The 15887-nt window shown below is 34.9% G+C and overlaps 1 protein-coding gene across 7 annotated transcripts in view; it reads right to left on the reverse strand.

Moving 5' to 3' along the window:
- Positions 1–7531: 7531 nt before the first annotated feature.
- The window catches only part of ADGRL3 (adhesion G protein-coupled receptor L3), a 784489-nt gene continuing 776133 nt past the window's right edge, over positions 7532–15887 (reverse strand). For 5 of the 7 annotated variants that reach the window (XM_053607089.1, XM_053607085.1, XM_053607088.1 and 2 more), the window contains one exon: positions 7532–9916. In XM_053607089.1, the coding sequence (XP_053463064.1) occupies positions 9117–9916 (800 nt within the window). In that variant the 3' untranslated portion in view covers positions 7532–9116. Of the gene's footprint in view, positions 9917–11959; positions 11978–15887 lie in introns of all 7 variants that reach the window. The other 2 variants (XM_053607086.1, XM_053607083.1) reach the window with 1 other exon arrangement.

The raw sequence follows: 15887 nt of genomic DNA on the forward strand, positions 1-15887 counted from the left end.
GTCTCTGAAACCTTACACCCCCCTCCAAAATCTGTGTTTAGTCCCACATCTCTTAAATATGTTACGCTTAGAACCCTGTTAGATCTGCTGAGTAAAGATTATCAAATGTTGCTTTACAGACGTGGGAGTACAGTTGGTAAAACTATTGAGTAAAGATTAAATGTTGAAAAATTATTTACATAAGGACTGAACAACTTGCAGTTATTATATTATACATGCTCTAATAAGGGAATGAACCAGCCATACTTAGCAGAGTGCAACTTTAAGTAGACTTTGACTTCCCAGAAGCACGTTACTGTCCCTGAGACTGGGGAGAACTAACAACGTCAACAGCAAGACAGTCCGTGGAGTATTCACTCAGAATCTCTATAAATTTTTTTCTGGAAAAGGATTTTATGTTTGCCTAGTGCATCATATATGAAAGAGAAAATAAATATTGTACTTAGATATTTAGAATTGAGGACCTGTAAGAAAGCTCTTAGAAAAGTTCCTAATATTCTTAGAAAAGTTCATTTGTTGAAAGTATAGAATTGGGAGATGACAACCTAAATTCTAAAATCAGGCCTCTTTCTCTCTTGTTGGATAGGTAGATATAGCTATAAATACTATGATATCTCTCTCTCTTTATATATACTCATATATAAGTGTATGTGTATGTATTAATTGCCTACTAATGTGAACTTTGGGTTCCATATTTTTTTCCATACTCATTAGAAAAAAATACTTTTGAGTTCCATATATTTTTCCTTAATTCATTGAATGCCTTTTTCCCTCTTATTTAAATAAAAAGATACCGATTAATTTCTTTTCAACAAATAATGTAGTTGAGGCAGTACAGAGGCCTCTTTGCCTGCTTGTTCTGGCCATGGAGGCCCAGTCGCTGTCTACGGAGAATGTTTCCCGCTTTCTAAGATTTCTTAGTCCATAAGCCTATCTTTCTCTTCCTCAATCAACATGCTTGCCTTAAAAAAAAAGACTCTAGACTGCGAGGTTTGGGTTGAAAACTCACTAGTTCTGTGGCTGTGAGGTCTGAATTTGCTTCCTCCCTAAAAGGAATAGATAGTAAGAAATGTCTATTAGCCATATTATTAAGCACATCACAGGAGGCAGCGTGAAGAACCAGACACACATGAGGGGCTCAGGGCCTGCCGATTTTCTGCCCCTTCTTTTGCAGAGTATTTATTGTGAAAATGTGTTTTCAGTATTATGAAAGAGGAACATCTGAATTACATTTATCTAGCTGATACCTGTGCTCGTGTTATTGATGGTCAGAGATAGTGCACTAAACAATCACAATCCTTGACCCTCCAGAAAGGTGATTACATAACATCTGTATTTGTGATCTGAAACATTTACATAAATATATATATATATATATCTCCTTTATTCAAATGAAGAATGGCAGGTCACAGCACCTGCACCAAAAATCCATTTCTTACTGATTGCCCTACTCCTCAGTTTGCGAGACACAAGACCAGGCTGTATATAGATATGTAAATTTGATAAAATCTCATTAATGGTAAACTTTAAGGGCAAGTAGCAAGTTCTTAATTTAAATTCCGATCTTTCTGGAAAGGCCAAACAATGTTGCTAATGCCTCTGGTGGTCATGACTCTCTGAAAAGTGAACAAAAATTAAGGCTCATATTCTGTTTTCAGTGTGTAAAGACAAGAGTGTCAGGAAATTAGAATAAAGGGCTGGGAAGTGGATGAGGACTCCACATTTCAGTTCTTATCCTGCATTTGAAATGCTATCCTACAACCCAAACTTTGGTAATATGATAATAACGGTAACTACATCACTTCTTGTTTACTGATGTTTTTATTGAGGTTGTAGCTCATGATTTTACATGTGATTGTACAGGCATTGAAGGGGAGAAAGGATGAAAAGGTTATACAAGAAGGGAAAAAATCCAATAGCTTGAAATCTGGCAGGTGTATCTGATAAGGATAATGTCATGTGTAAACATATCAGAATCCTCAGAGGCCAAAGCTGCAATAGCTTTATTCTTGTTTATAAAAAGTGATTTTTTTCTTATCAATAAGGAATAACATAATTAGTTGTTAGTTTTCAAAATAAACTATATTTTTAGAAAGCTATATCTTGAATTAGTTTAATGCTTTACGCGGGGAAAACAGTATGGAAAAACCTCCCAATTATCCATCCACTTCCAATGCATTCACAGAAGGGAAGTAATCTGACCCTACAACTCTTGATGTTATAGTTCACAGGCAAAGATGGGTGTTAAATATACAAACAAATCGTACTTTATTAACGAACATATTTTGATTGCCTACAGCTGTTTCAAGACATACCAGCTTCTTTTATTACCTAGGATGGTAAAGGAAACCTTTATTCTCAACTGAGAGGTGAAAACCACATTTAAACATCTTTTCTCATCTTCCTTAATTCAAAATGCCATTCAAAACATAAGCCATTGTGACAACCTGAAATTCAGGGCATCAAAAAATACTCTAGAAGACTAGGCTGTGATGAGCTTGAGTCCTGTCCTAGTCCCAGTATCCTGAGCATGACCCTACAGATCTCTACCCCCTGTTAAAGAATTAATGATACTAATTTCATCAAACACCTTTTGAGATCAATCAACATATTTAATTTTGAAGTCAGGGTCATTTTGACAGTTTTGCATTCAAAAGAGTAAGAGGGATTTTTAAACTTTAAAAAGCTATGTGAAGTCCAGATTTTAAACATATTTCCTTGCCAGGTAGTATGAAATTGTGTGGACTTGAGCCATGGAGACAAACTTTTTTTTTTTTTAATTTAAAATCCTCTGATTGCGACTTAACTGTACATCTTTAGTAACCTCTCCCAGAGATTAAAGAATGGAGTATCTCATTTAAAATTTTTTTCTATCTGAATGATAATGTTAAAATTAGATCTTTAGATGTCTGGCTTACCTTTCTGTTCTTCCAAGTGTTGTAGTACTCTAGAATGAATGGCCTACTGGGAATACTTTTAGACATGTTTGGATTATGGAGAGCTTTGGTAGCTGGCTGTGTGAACAACTGCAGCCTTTATGGACTGACTACAAAAATTAACAAGGAGGATTGGAGAGTAATATTTTTAGCAGGGTAGTTATTTGTTCAGTTTCAGTATTATATTCTTATACATAATGAATTATCCTGTAACACGAATATCATGTAGTTATTATTTTGCACAATGTAATAATTCCAATATAATATCAATTTAATGTTTATTAGAAAGAGTCATAATAGAGCTCTAATGGGCAAAAGCTACTAGTCGTATTAGCTGTGTTGGTGGCCTAGAGTCTGCCGATTAGAGAGTGAAGGTGAATTTAAGCAAAATACTTATCTTTAAGAAACATTTATGAAATATTTTTATTTCTTTGAGACAGGTATAGCTATGTAAGAAATATCTAAAGAGTGTTAAAAGTTCTTTAGTGTTTCCTGTGGAATTAGCAGGATGAAATTATAATATGAGAGACTCCAATTTTTTTTTTTTTTTAACACATCAGTAGCATTTGGTACACTGTGAAGATTTGTATCACTGCAAATGATTTTATTATTTATTCCTGGAAAACTTTTTCTCTGTTACTCTAATTCAGGTCCTGTCACCTCACCATAAATCTGCCATCTGGGTTGGTCCTGCTGTTCCGCCATTCTCTCTTTTTTTTTTTTTTTTTTGCAGTTTTTGGCTGGGGCTGGGTTTGAACCTGTCATCTCCAGCATATGGGGCTGGCGCCCTACTCCGTTGAGCCATAGGTGCTGCTCCCTCCATTCATATTTCGTTTGAAAAGCCTTGATTACACCAAGAGATGTTTGTTCATGTGCAGGCTTGCTTACATTCTTTTGCTTGCCTTCTTAAATAGCCTAGTTTTCATTTACCCTTGAAATGGTCTAATAGGACACAATTATGAAATAAGAAAAATGTACGTGACATACTACGAAGGGAGAGGGAAAAAATCGAGAACAGTTGAAATCAAGATACTCAAATACTAATTTAGACTGCTGGACATGCTGACACGTTCATCTTTATAAAAAAAGAAGATTCCAATAACTTCCAAATGACAATATTTAAAGCCATATAAATGACCTCATTTATTACAACAGTCACCAAGTTTGTAACATTGTCAATTAGCTGTTTCCTATGTAAGCTGTAAATGAAAGGGATCAGAGAGTGAGTGTGTCTAGGTGAAAGTTCAAAAATGGATTTCCCTGTAAACCAAAGAGGAAATAATCAGGGGCAAAGAGTTAATAAGAAAGTTTCCTCCTATGACTTCATCAGGAAACAAGTGGCTACCAACACTTTTTAATTTCTGCTGGTCTACAGACAAAAATTTAGATGTTTATTATTTTTTTCAGATGATTTAAGAAGGATATATATGCCGATTACAAAATTGCGTTTCTCTCGGGATACGTTGAATAAATTTTTTTAGGTCTAAGAAGCTTCTTGCGTAGAATCCCTTTGCACAAAAACGCACCCATACACTATTTTTCAATTTTCAATGTTGCTGCTTCACTTTTGGGCTTCCAACTTCCTAACTAATTTATTGATGTGCAGAAATCTAATATAAGATACATTAAAAGGGTTACTTAGGGATAGATAGTGATTATGGGCTGAGTTATAATTATCAATTACTTCCAGCGAACTAATTAAATCTCAATATTCTACAATATCCTGGGAAATTCAGATATTTTTTCTCAATATGTTTGTTAGAGAAGAAGAGAAAGGGGCTGCGTTGCCAATATCTTCAGGTTTGCTGCAAACTAAATTAGGGTTTAGGTTTTTCTTTTCACCTTCTAAATTTGAATTAACACGCATTATAGTTCTGCAGTATTTATTTATTTTTTCCAAAAATATTCTAAGTAGTAGTAGTTTGATACAGTAATCATGGACAACTTCTAAAAACTAATTATTTTTTCATTATTAAGGACTGGCTATAGATTTGGTCAGAGTTAATCTTTAGGTAATCCAGAAATTCTTTTTCCTCTTTCTTTTGGTCTCTTCCAATAATGCAGAAAGTCAGGTCATTGAAACCAGCCAGTGGATTTGAACAGGTGTGGAGGAAGAAGCTGAAGGTAATTGCCTACAAGGAAGTATGTGGATCCGTGATAAATGTTCCTAATTCCCTTATATGGTTAACTTTGTTATCATGAAAATATTTGCCACGCCAACGAAATTAATCATACAAAATTGAAAAACTTAAATCTTAAAAATCCTTTCATTAATATTCCAACATTTTTATATTATATGGAGATTTTAAAAATACAGGTAATAAACCACATTTTAATTTAGAGTCATGAACTTTTTTATAGGAAGGGTACTTCCATTATGTGCCTTTTTGATTATACATTTTTCTGATTATTTTTACTTCAAGATAATTATCCCCATACCAGTTCTTTATTTTTGTCATTGTGATTATTTTAGTGTAGTAATTTATTATTCAATGCCAATGTGTTCCATTATAATAGAGCGGAAAGGGGCAGAAATTCCCATAAAATTTAATTGGGGTTCCAAACTATTTCTCCTTCACAGAATTTGGATTTTGCCACAAATGTTATTAACTAGGCACAGAGGTTGGGCAACAATCCATCAGTTTCGGAATCAACTAAACTTGTAGTTCATTAGTGTCCTGATAAAGTATTATATGAAATAGAATTTAGAGGAAAAAAAAATCCAAGTGCAAAATGTTATAAAAATATTATTTTACTAAGAAGTAATAATTGCTTTGTTTCACTGGCATTACTTTTCTTCCAGATGGCTATATAACGTGTTATGTAGTAATAGTAAGTCTGTTCCATGGACATTTATTTTTTTATTGGAAAATCAGATAAATATATCAAAAATATGTAGGTAAGTAGGGTCATAAATGTCACAGGGTATCAAAACAAATGGAGTTAACCAAAGGTGGGAGAAAGAAGGAATATTTAAAAATTATTAATTTGTGAATAGTTTTACATGAAAAAGCTTGTGAAGAAAAAGATTCAAGTTCAGGAATTCAACCCTTGCCAGTGTAAATAAGAGTCACATATGAGATGGACACAAATTTCTATTGAAATGTGTATAATTAAGTTATTTATCCATTGTCTTTTATTATAGTGATATAATAAAAACGTGGTGGAACAATCTCTCCCTGTGAAAATCTTTGGGAGTTTAAGTCTCTCTGAAAACAAAGCAATTAAGATGAATGAGGCTTCAAAAATCTCACCCTTTCATTTTGATGCAAGAGCTTCGTACAGTAACTGAAGAGTAGGTAGATTTTTTCGCACCAGGCTGTATACTCAAGTGATCTTTCTTCAACTTGGTCTATGCTGAACTTGGCAGGCTATCTGCTTCAACTGTCCATATAATCAAACACAAGCGATAACAGGCAGGGAGGTAGAAATATGAGAAAGTCAGCAAGCTGAACTGAGGTAGTTTCCTCATTTTTCCGTGAAACTAACATCTTACTGAGCCACTTTCATATGGATTACTGTTTGACCCAGTGCTCGTAATCCATAGATGATATTTGTGTTTCTGAAGTTCCCTTAAACATGTCTAGAAGGGCTCTATTATGGACAAATATACTCTATGTATTGGGTTGGATTAAATGCCTTTCAGGTACGGACGTTGTCCCAGTATGGGATGAGGAAAACTTAATCACCAGTAAAGCTTACAGTTCTCCTCCAACTTAAAGAAAACCTACAGACTTAAAAAATACTCCCGTCCATTGACTAAAAACGAATGACCATTAAAAAATATTTTGAGGGGGTATGATTGACGGCTGCAATGTACTCTGGCCCCACACAAAAGTTTTTGGCTGTATCTTCTTAAATTTTATAGAGATTACTGACCCTCTCTAAACTAATCTTCTCATCTTGATTTAAGATATTCACTTATAGATGGGTAGTATCTAGATTTTGAAAAAGAAAACCCCAAGGTAAAAACACTACGAGAGAAATTAAAATTTGGCAAATTAATGTTAGCTTTCCCCTTTGACACAACTACAAAGGATCTGTGGTAATTAGAGATCTAGAAAGTTCCTTTGAAAGGGATATTTTCCTCTACTATTTTCCCCACATGTAGAATTTTTAAAAGTTATGACAAGAAATGTCTTATACTGTCTTTATGAATTGGATATTCTCTATGCCGTGATTCCTGTAGCTTTTAGACATTTGAGTGAATTTAAAATTCTAACATCAAAATGGAACTTAGAAAGAGGAAAGAGAGGCCATGCCCTCCCTCCACCCAAATTCATTGTCTATCTCTGATCGAATCTGGCTATTAAAATAAGCCTGGCGACCACAGCTGTTTCATAACATAGTAACATACATGTTAACCTGCTCCAGAGTAAGTTACATATCTTATTTCAGCCAACATAAATATGCCCATCCCATTTTTCTGGTTTAGTTTGTCTGCAAAAATGGTATAATTTTGTGCTTAGATGATTTGTCTGGGCAGACTAACATCGTCTGCCCGGCTCATTTGAGCCACAGATGATTAGACAAAAGTTCAGAAGGCGAGGAAAATGAAAAGAATAATTAATCATATAGTACATACATCAATACAATATCTTCTAAATCTCAATCAGTTGTTTATTGGTTGGCAAACAAGTTTCACTTTTACAACAAATATTAGTAATGAGGTCATCCAACTTTGAGACCATACAAAATGGATCATAAATTTAAAAAAAAATTATATGTGCTGCTAATTTACCTCTTGTATTCCTACATTACTTAAAATCCGGTCAAATAAATAAATTCTCCTGTTAATAAACGGAAGACTTAAAAAAAAAATCACTTCAAAGTAATTTGACCTTTCTCAGTTCTAGGAGGGAGTGAATTTCCTCTAAAAATTGGTAGTGTAGGTGCTCATTGGGGATCAGACCGAGCATTGAGCACTTTAACGCCTATGGAATACCATGTTTCACATGCGGAAGCCCCACTAGTTCTACAGACACCTCTTGACTTCTGGAGTCTTAGCTACTGTCTCAGTGAGGAACTGCTTGCCAAATATGCGTTGTCTTACAACAGGTGCGCCCTGTAAACATAAACTTTTTGTCCTGTTCTAATTTGTAAAAATGCTGTTGGAGATATTCTGACTGCATAAAGATATATAGGTGAGGGAAGGAAGTCTAATTTTATTTATTTTATTTTTTTTTGTAAAAAATAATTTGTTTGCATTACTAGAAAATGATTCTTATAAAGTGATAGTTTCCTTTATTTATTTATTATTTATTTTTTTTTTGCCAGGCAAAACTTGAAAGGAAATAAAAACAAACAAAACAAACAAACAAACAAAAGGCCAAAAGAAAAGAAAAAAAATAACATAAAAGAAAAGAAAAGAAAAGAAAGAAAGAAGAAAGGAAGGCAACTTTGCTCTCTTACTGGTAGACAAACTTGCAAGACCAGCACAAAAGGAAAAGAAAACTTCTTTTTTTTTTTTTTTTTTTCCACTACATTAACAGGACTCAAATTCTGGAGAACAGAGAGCAGACTCTATGTGCAATGCTAGTATCTGTACATTACATAGAAATTGTTCATTTTTTTTCTGCCATTAGTTTTATCATCCGTTAATACAGCAAATCATAAAATATGCATTTAGCGTGTAATTCTAGAATTCCCCTCCCTTTCAATTTTGTGTTCCACAGCTATGCCAGCTGTAGTGAATTCAGGTTGTAAGTGACCCCAACCTGCTATGTGGTAAGTTTTGCTTTGCTTTTCTGCCTGCGCGGCCATCTGATCGGGACACAGCATTGGTGCTCAGGTCAATCAACTGTCCTGGCCTTTCACAAATCAGGTCCTTGTAATGATAGGAACAGAGCATCAGAGATGTTAAATCAAACACAACGAAACTCAGCAAGGCCACAAGGAGTGCCATTTTCTCCATATCTCGTTCATTAACATAATGAAGTCTCCATCTGAGGGGGAAGGAAAGGAATGGACGGGCACGGGGGAATTTCAGCAGTTATCTCTCTCCCCTGGGCTGACCTAAAAATCCCATTAAAAAAAAAAAAAAGTCTGAGAGTTTGTGTTTGTCTTTTGAGAACAGCATAAAGATGGAGGAGTAGACACATTATCACCATTGCTTATATCAACTCAGAACAGTCAGCAAGGTATTAGCAGTTTTGTTGGTTTTAATTTTTGTGTCATCTTTTATAGACTAGTGACCAAGTGAGCAGGTCCTTTTGAGCTCCCCTCGGGAGGGGTCCCGTCTTTGTTTGGAGGAACTATAAAGCCATCACTGCTGCCACGGCCCAGGTGGTAGTAAGTGTGCAGCTGCTGGACATGGTTTCTGGAGCCTAGGTTTGGCATGCTTTTGTAGTAAACGTCTTCGACATCACCACATTTGGCCGGCGGGGGTTCGGTCTGGGTGCTGGTGGTCACGCTCTCCGTGGCGGTCACACCAGCCAGTGCTGGCATGCTGGTGTACAGGGAGTCCCTGTGGGGGGACTGGAGGTCTTCTGTGTGCTGGTTGCTTAGCAAAGGGAAGAAGCTCTCACTGTGGTCCTGGGGGAGCCGCCTTCGGGTGTAATGGTGAGGCAGGTGGTTCTCCGTGGAGTACACTCGCGGGGGCAGCAAAGGAGCGTCTGATTCCTCATGAATGAGTTCCAGGCCCAAACCCTCCTCGTGGTTAAAGGAAGTGGCGTCGTCCAGGACTATGGCGTCCTCTTGGCCCCCACTGCCAAGGTTGTTCACCAGCTTGTTCATCAGATTCCTGTTCTGCTCGCTGGAGCGCTCGTGGTTGTTCAGGTAAGAAGGGATATAGTTGGAAGTGAGTTCCTTCAGAATCTTTTTCTCCAGGGCAGTCTCGTTATGGGTATAGCCTCGGTCTATGATTTGCACACAGTTTCCCAGGTACTCATTGCTGGCCATGCTGTAGCTATTGCCATGGTTACCATTCAGTGGTAGAGTATCCATGACACTTGTATCCCTGGCATTGTTCAGAAGCCCCTCTGCAAAAGATGACAAGACACTATGACATTTATATCCAATAGACCACAAGACACACACACACACACAAAAGCAAAAGCATTCATCGACTATGAAATATGTATAAATTGCTAGCATTTTTACCTAAGTGTAAAATGTCTGGAAAGAAACCAAAAAAGACTATGAAATCTTAGATGTACGTATATATGTATATATAATTGGACAATTGATAAATGTCGAATGGATGAAAAAAATCATCTTTAAAAGAATTTTTAAACATGATTGCAAGAGGGACTTTACCTAACAATTGCAATCAGTGTAACCTGGCTTATTGTACCCTCAGTGAATCCCCAACAATAAATAAATAAATAAATAAATAAATAAAACCAAAAAAAAAAAGAATTTTTAAAAACCTACATTATCAATTTTCAATTTCCATACAAACATTGCCTGACATTAGTTGGAGCATATGGGGTTATAACTTGGAGGAGATAATAATGTAAAATTTTGGTGTAGTCATTTATAGCTTTCAATTTATACACATCAAAGTCAATTAAATAATTCATTACCCTTAATGTTACATGTTGTCTTAACATTGAAATAGCTCTCATGTTAACATAATTCATGCGTGGTGCTTGGAAGACAGTGTCAAAAGTAAAAGAAACCGTTTCTAATAATTTGATATATAATTTAGTAAGATTTAAAGCAATCTCAACATGTAAGACCACAGAAGGATTATGTTAAATTTATCAGAATGATGAGGTCATGAAATAATGCTAAGTCAAATAAATGGCACATCAACATAATTTACACGTAGGAACTTTCAAAACAAAAGAATTTGGATTTAATTTCTAATGTTTTTCTGCTTCAAGCACTTTGGTTATTGTTCTGTGTTATACCATCAGTTTGGGGTCATTGTTTCGGGTCGTAGGTAATACTACAAAAGACATAGGGATCAGATTCCTGAAAACATCATGTCAGTAGAGCTTTTCTATAATGAGCGATGATTTCCTGTGCACATTAAACATTGGGTTTAAAAAAGGGCAAACATTTTATTCTGGTAAGAAACAGCTGAAGTGAAATAAATTTGACCACCTATTTCTTCAAGGTTTTTACATTCCCTTGAATGCACAGAGATCCAAGAATACATTTATTTTATAAATCATTTCAAACGCAACCACAGAAGGAAAAAAAAAACACATTTAACCAGTACTGGTAAGTGAAAAGGTTATTTCTTTAAAAGAAAAATTAATCGGCTAATTCCATTAACTTCTTAATACATTGTTAATGTGAAAATACAGCCTTCATGCTATATCTGTGATGCAGTTATGTTTATCCAAAGTCAGCTAGTTCACTGCTGGTTTTAGCGAGGTGTCTCCAATGTGTCGATTTTTATATGGACTTCTGACGCACAGGCTGTGTCTTGACAGTTTTCAACAATAATAATGAATGAATTGCATTAGCAAACAGCTATCACAGACATAGGCTGAAGCGGTTTATTTTCATTTTATAGCTCGTAGACAAATTCACAATGTTAAGAAAAAAAGAAAAGCAAATGCTTCTTAGAGGACTGTATGTGATGGGTGATTGCTGCTACAGCCGGCTGTGGTCGGCTTGGTGGCTACGGTGGTGGCTGATGCATTGAAACAGGAGTTTATGGTTCTTGTTATCAATGCATACGGTGCCGGCTGAGCACAGCCACAGCAAAAGAAAGTGAGTATGCAATATGGGGACACGTCTTTATGATGGAATGTACTAATAAAAATTAAATGTTTATGAATTACTTAGCGAACCGAAATGCTTAATTTAAAAACAATTTAACTCACACAAACATTAATTACATGAGACTTAACAACTATGTTGATCATGTGACAGGGTAAAAGAATCAGACAACGGAAGCGTCTAATCTCTATGGACATATATATATTTATAAGTCAATTCATAGGCTTAGTTTTAAGATTGTGAGATGAACTGTTTTTAATAACGACATCATCTATATGTGATGCAATAAAAGTGAACTAAAAAAAATTACATTTGATAAGCAATGTTTAGCTTTACTCCCATACTTGTTTCCCTGTAGGGCTCTACACGACAGCATGGAGAAAAAGAAAGAAAAAAACAAGTAAGCTTACAGCGACAATAGAAGAAACATGAGTCAAAAGCAAATTGATGATATGCAGAAAAAAGAGTCAAAGAAATAATTTTCTCTGCCCCCAAACTCGTGAGTTTGTGTTATATGGTTTATCATAATTAAATAATACTGGAATCTTAGTCAGAAAATAAGAAATCCCCCTTAATACATGCTAACATCATGAGTCTTTAATAAGCATTTCTACAGTTTGTAATTTTCCAACAAATACACACACTTATTTTTAAGTGAACATTGTCACATAAACCAAGGAGAGTAAAACTTTGAGGGCATGCTATGATTAGTTGCACCATTATAATTCAATGTCATCTATTTCGTGTATACGTTAGAGCATGCCCGCTTCTAAGGAATATTTAAGGTTAAACATTTTCAGTAAAATTTTAAATAAAATATTGATCTTACAGAGAGAGATAAAACCAGAGTTAAGGGCTTTTGCAATCACGTTTTCTTTTTTTCCTTTATACCCTATATAAATGTTGCTTATCATTTGTAAAGGAAAACTGATCAATATTGTCATTTCTGGAGCTCATTTGCAAAAGTTGTGGAACTATAGAGGGGAAAAAAAAAGGTGAAATGCATTTATTAGTCTGTGTCAAGAAAATACAAAGGGAGGAAATATCACCCACAGAATCAGGTTTTCTTTCGAATTGTACAATTGTGTGCAAGCAAGCATTTTGAGAGTTGATCCTTAAAAAAAAAATCTTAGCAATTTTTTTTTAAGAAAAATCTCATACTTTAATCAGGTTAAAAGAATTACTCTTGTTAATTTCATTTTCAAAAAGTTTAAAATATCACAAAGACCAGCTAGATTATTATTACCACCAATTCAGTGGGCTAGATTATTTCAACAGGTTCCAACTTGTCATAATCTAAGTATGTTTAAAGAGACAGTTTGCGAACTTTAATTTTCACGTTCAACTTTAATTTTTTTAAGTTTATGAACTTGATTTTCTTTTCAGCAAAAAGACCAACGACATTTCAAAATGCAAAGAAATTTCCTTTAAAGTTTTGAAATAGCTTTAGAATAAAAATTGGAAATAAAGAGCCAAGCCAGTTTATCAACAGATGTAAATGTTTGTAGGCTCTTTATGGCTCATTCGTTAATTGAGAGAATTTTAGAACTGGAAAGCAGATGAGAGATCATTGAAGTCCAATTCCTGCTTTCCAGAGCGGGAGACAGAACAGCCAAGAGCGGTGGAGTCTCATCTCTTGCTCCCCGCTAACACGGCATAGCAGGGCTCACAAGGCGGGTCTTTCAGACTCCTCCCGCTGTCTGCTGCAATCTCCTTTACTTCACATCTGCCTTAGGCTTTGAAAGTCATCAAATAATTACTTAATTATAGACTTTGTAAAATCATCTTCTAATCTTACCAACTGTAATGTATTCTCCATTATATCCCATCCTATAAATATGTATCTTTCTTTGAAGTTGTAGAATTGAGTTAAATTAGCTTAACATGTAAATTAAATTAGTGAAATCACATCATCCTCTTCATGTTTTGTTGACAGATTTTTTTTTTCCTGTAATGAGATTTATCTTCACAAAAATTACATTTCTAATACTGACAGAGGATGATGATCTAGAAATAAATGCATGAAATTTTAAATATTTCCAGAGATAGAATCTGAATTGAACATGCTAAACGTATATTATTCATCTTTATTCCTGACTCTTTATGCTTCAGTGACACCAGAAATACATCTTTACATATTTTAAATAAAGGCATTGTGCACGGGAATGGATACTTTAAATTGGAAGACTTTTATTGCTGGATAGCACTGGTGCAGGTGAATTAGAAGATCCACAAAACCAAGTGGTCATTTGACACAGGCCACTCCAGTACATACTAAGCCACTTATATTTCATGTAAGATTTCACCTTGCCAGTAAGAATATAAGTGCATTCATCTGAAAGCATAAGATTAGTAGGAATACGACAATCACCAGGCTTTATTTTTGGTCAGTGGCAAACGAGCATTATTTTAAGCACTACTACAGTTTCTTAACATCTTAAAAAACAAAACAAAACATTAAAACATGAAATAGTCTACAATTCCACTTCTAACTCCAAAAAACATGAACAATATTCTTTACTTTTGCTTTTAAGAAAAGTCAGTAGAATTAACTGCAATAAAAGACAAATCATTCTGAAGAATCCTTTGTATAATTGTTGACAATCTCAGTAGCAAACACCAGTCATCAAGTCCACAGAAATGAAACTTTCCATCGACAGGGTACTATTTTAAACTTTACATTTCAGAATTTCAACTTGATAAGTTTTAACAGAAGTATTCCATCCCTTATTTTAGGTTACCAGTAAAAATAAAGTACAATAGGAAGGCAGATGGTCAATTAGGAAAAACATACAGATTAATAATTGTTCCTTTTCATTATATAAATTAAGAAGTTAGAAATTACATCTGAATAACCAAAAAAGCTAAACAAAATGAGATCCAAATTTATCATTTGTTTAAACATAATAATGAAACTCTTATATGTAAGGTAAATAGCGTACAATGCATTTCATGGGCAGATAGGGCGAAAATCTTCCTTTAACACCATTCAAAATTTGACAATATGCCAGCACATTTTAAAATTTTTATAATGACATAAATACCTGTCACTTGGCATAAGGAAAATAAAAAACAACAAAAAAAGAACTTTTATAATGTTTTCTTAACTAATTCTGTATGAGAGACAATTCCAAGCATGGAACCATGGTGAAGGTCCGGGAAACTGTCTCTTATTAATAGTTTTGTTTTGCTGGAAAAGCTGAAGATTAAAAGGAGACAGGTGACCTGCGATCTAGTGTTTAAAGGATTGCCAGAGACAGCAGAAGAACCCTCTGCTCTTCTTTTGCTCTGGACGGCAAACCTAAGCATCATGGCCAGAAAAAATTTTTAGCTCGGTGGAGAAGAAGAAATCAAAAAACAAAAAACAACAGCAAAAAACCCACACCCTGAGGTAGGAGCAAAGGAAATATGTAATTGAGCACAGGCTGACAGAAGTCAGCAGCGAGGCCAAGAGGATTATGAGGTCTGTGCCTTCTATGATTCTAAAAGCCGGGCGGCGTCTGTGGCTCAAAGTAGAGTGCCGGTCCCATATACCGGAGGTGGTGGGTTCAAACCCAGCCCTGGCCAAAAAGAAAAAAAAAGGAGTAAATCTAAAAGTCTATGATTCTTAGAGACGTGTCCCTTAAAAAATTTAATGACACTGAAAGTTAGCTATTTCATTGCATTGACAAACATCTTGACTATATTCATGAAGTCACCTTTGACTTTGGTATCTTGGAAATAGTTTCATATCATTCCAGGTGTGCAGCAAAGTGCTCCTTGGGGAAGATCAGATGGTTTTAGGGACCCAAAAGCCATGTTGCAACAAACACGTCCTATTCTGAGATGGCCATTATGCCAAGTTTTACACATTCACACACCCCTAAGCATCTACCTCTGACTGACAATGGAAAAGAAAGAAACAAACAAACCCAAAGATTCCCACGAGGTTAACAGAAATTTTATTCAAAATTTCCTGAAAATTTTAAGTATTGCTTATCAATCACATTCAACTTAAAGGAACCAGGGAAGTTTTCTTGTTAACAGCGAAATTTTCTTTCAAATATAATTTTAAGTGAGTGGATCACTGCCTAGGACTTTTCTTTCATGAAACCTTTATTTATTTATTTATAATCCTTAGGCAACCAGTAAGAAAATTTATTTTTATAGACAAGTATATACACATACAACTATATACAACACACACACACACACATATATATTGTATATATACAAAAATATGTAAGCACACAGACATATTTATATATCCATATTTCCATATATATGTGCATA

This window comes from Nycticebus coucang, chromosome 10, assembly GCF_027406575.1.
Source record: "Nycticebus coucang isolate mNycCou1 chromosome 10, mNycCou1.pri, whole genome shotgun sequence".
Taxonomy (NCBI): Eukaryota; Metazoa; Chordata; class Mammalia; order Primates; family Lorisidae; genus Nycticebus; species Nycticebus coucang.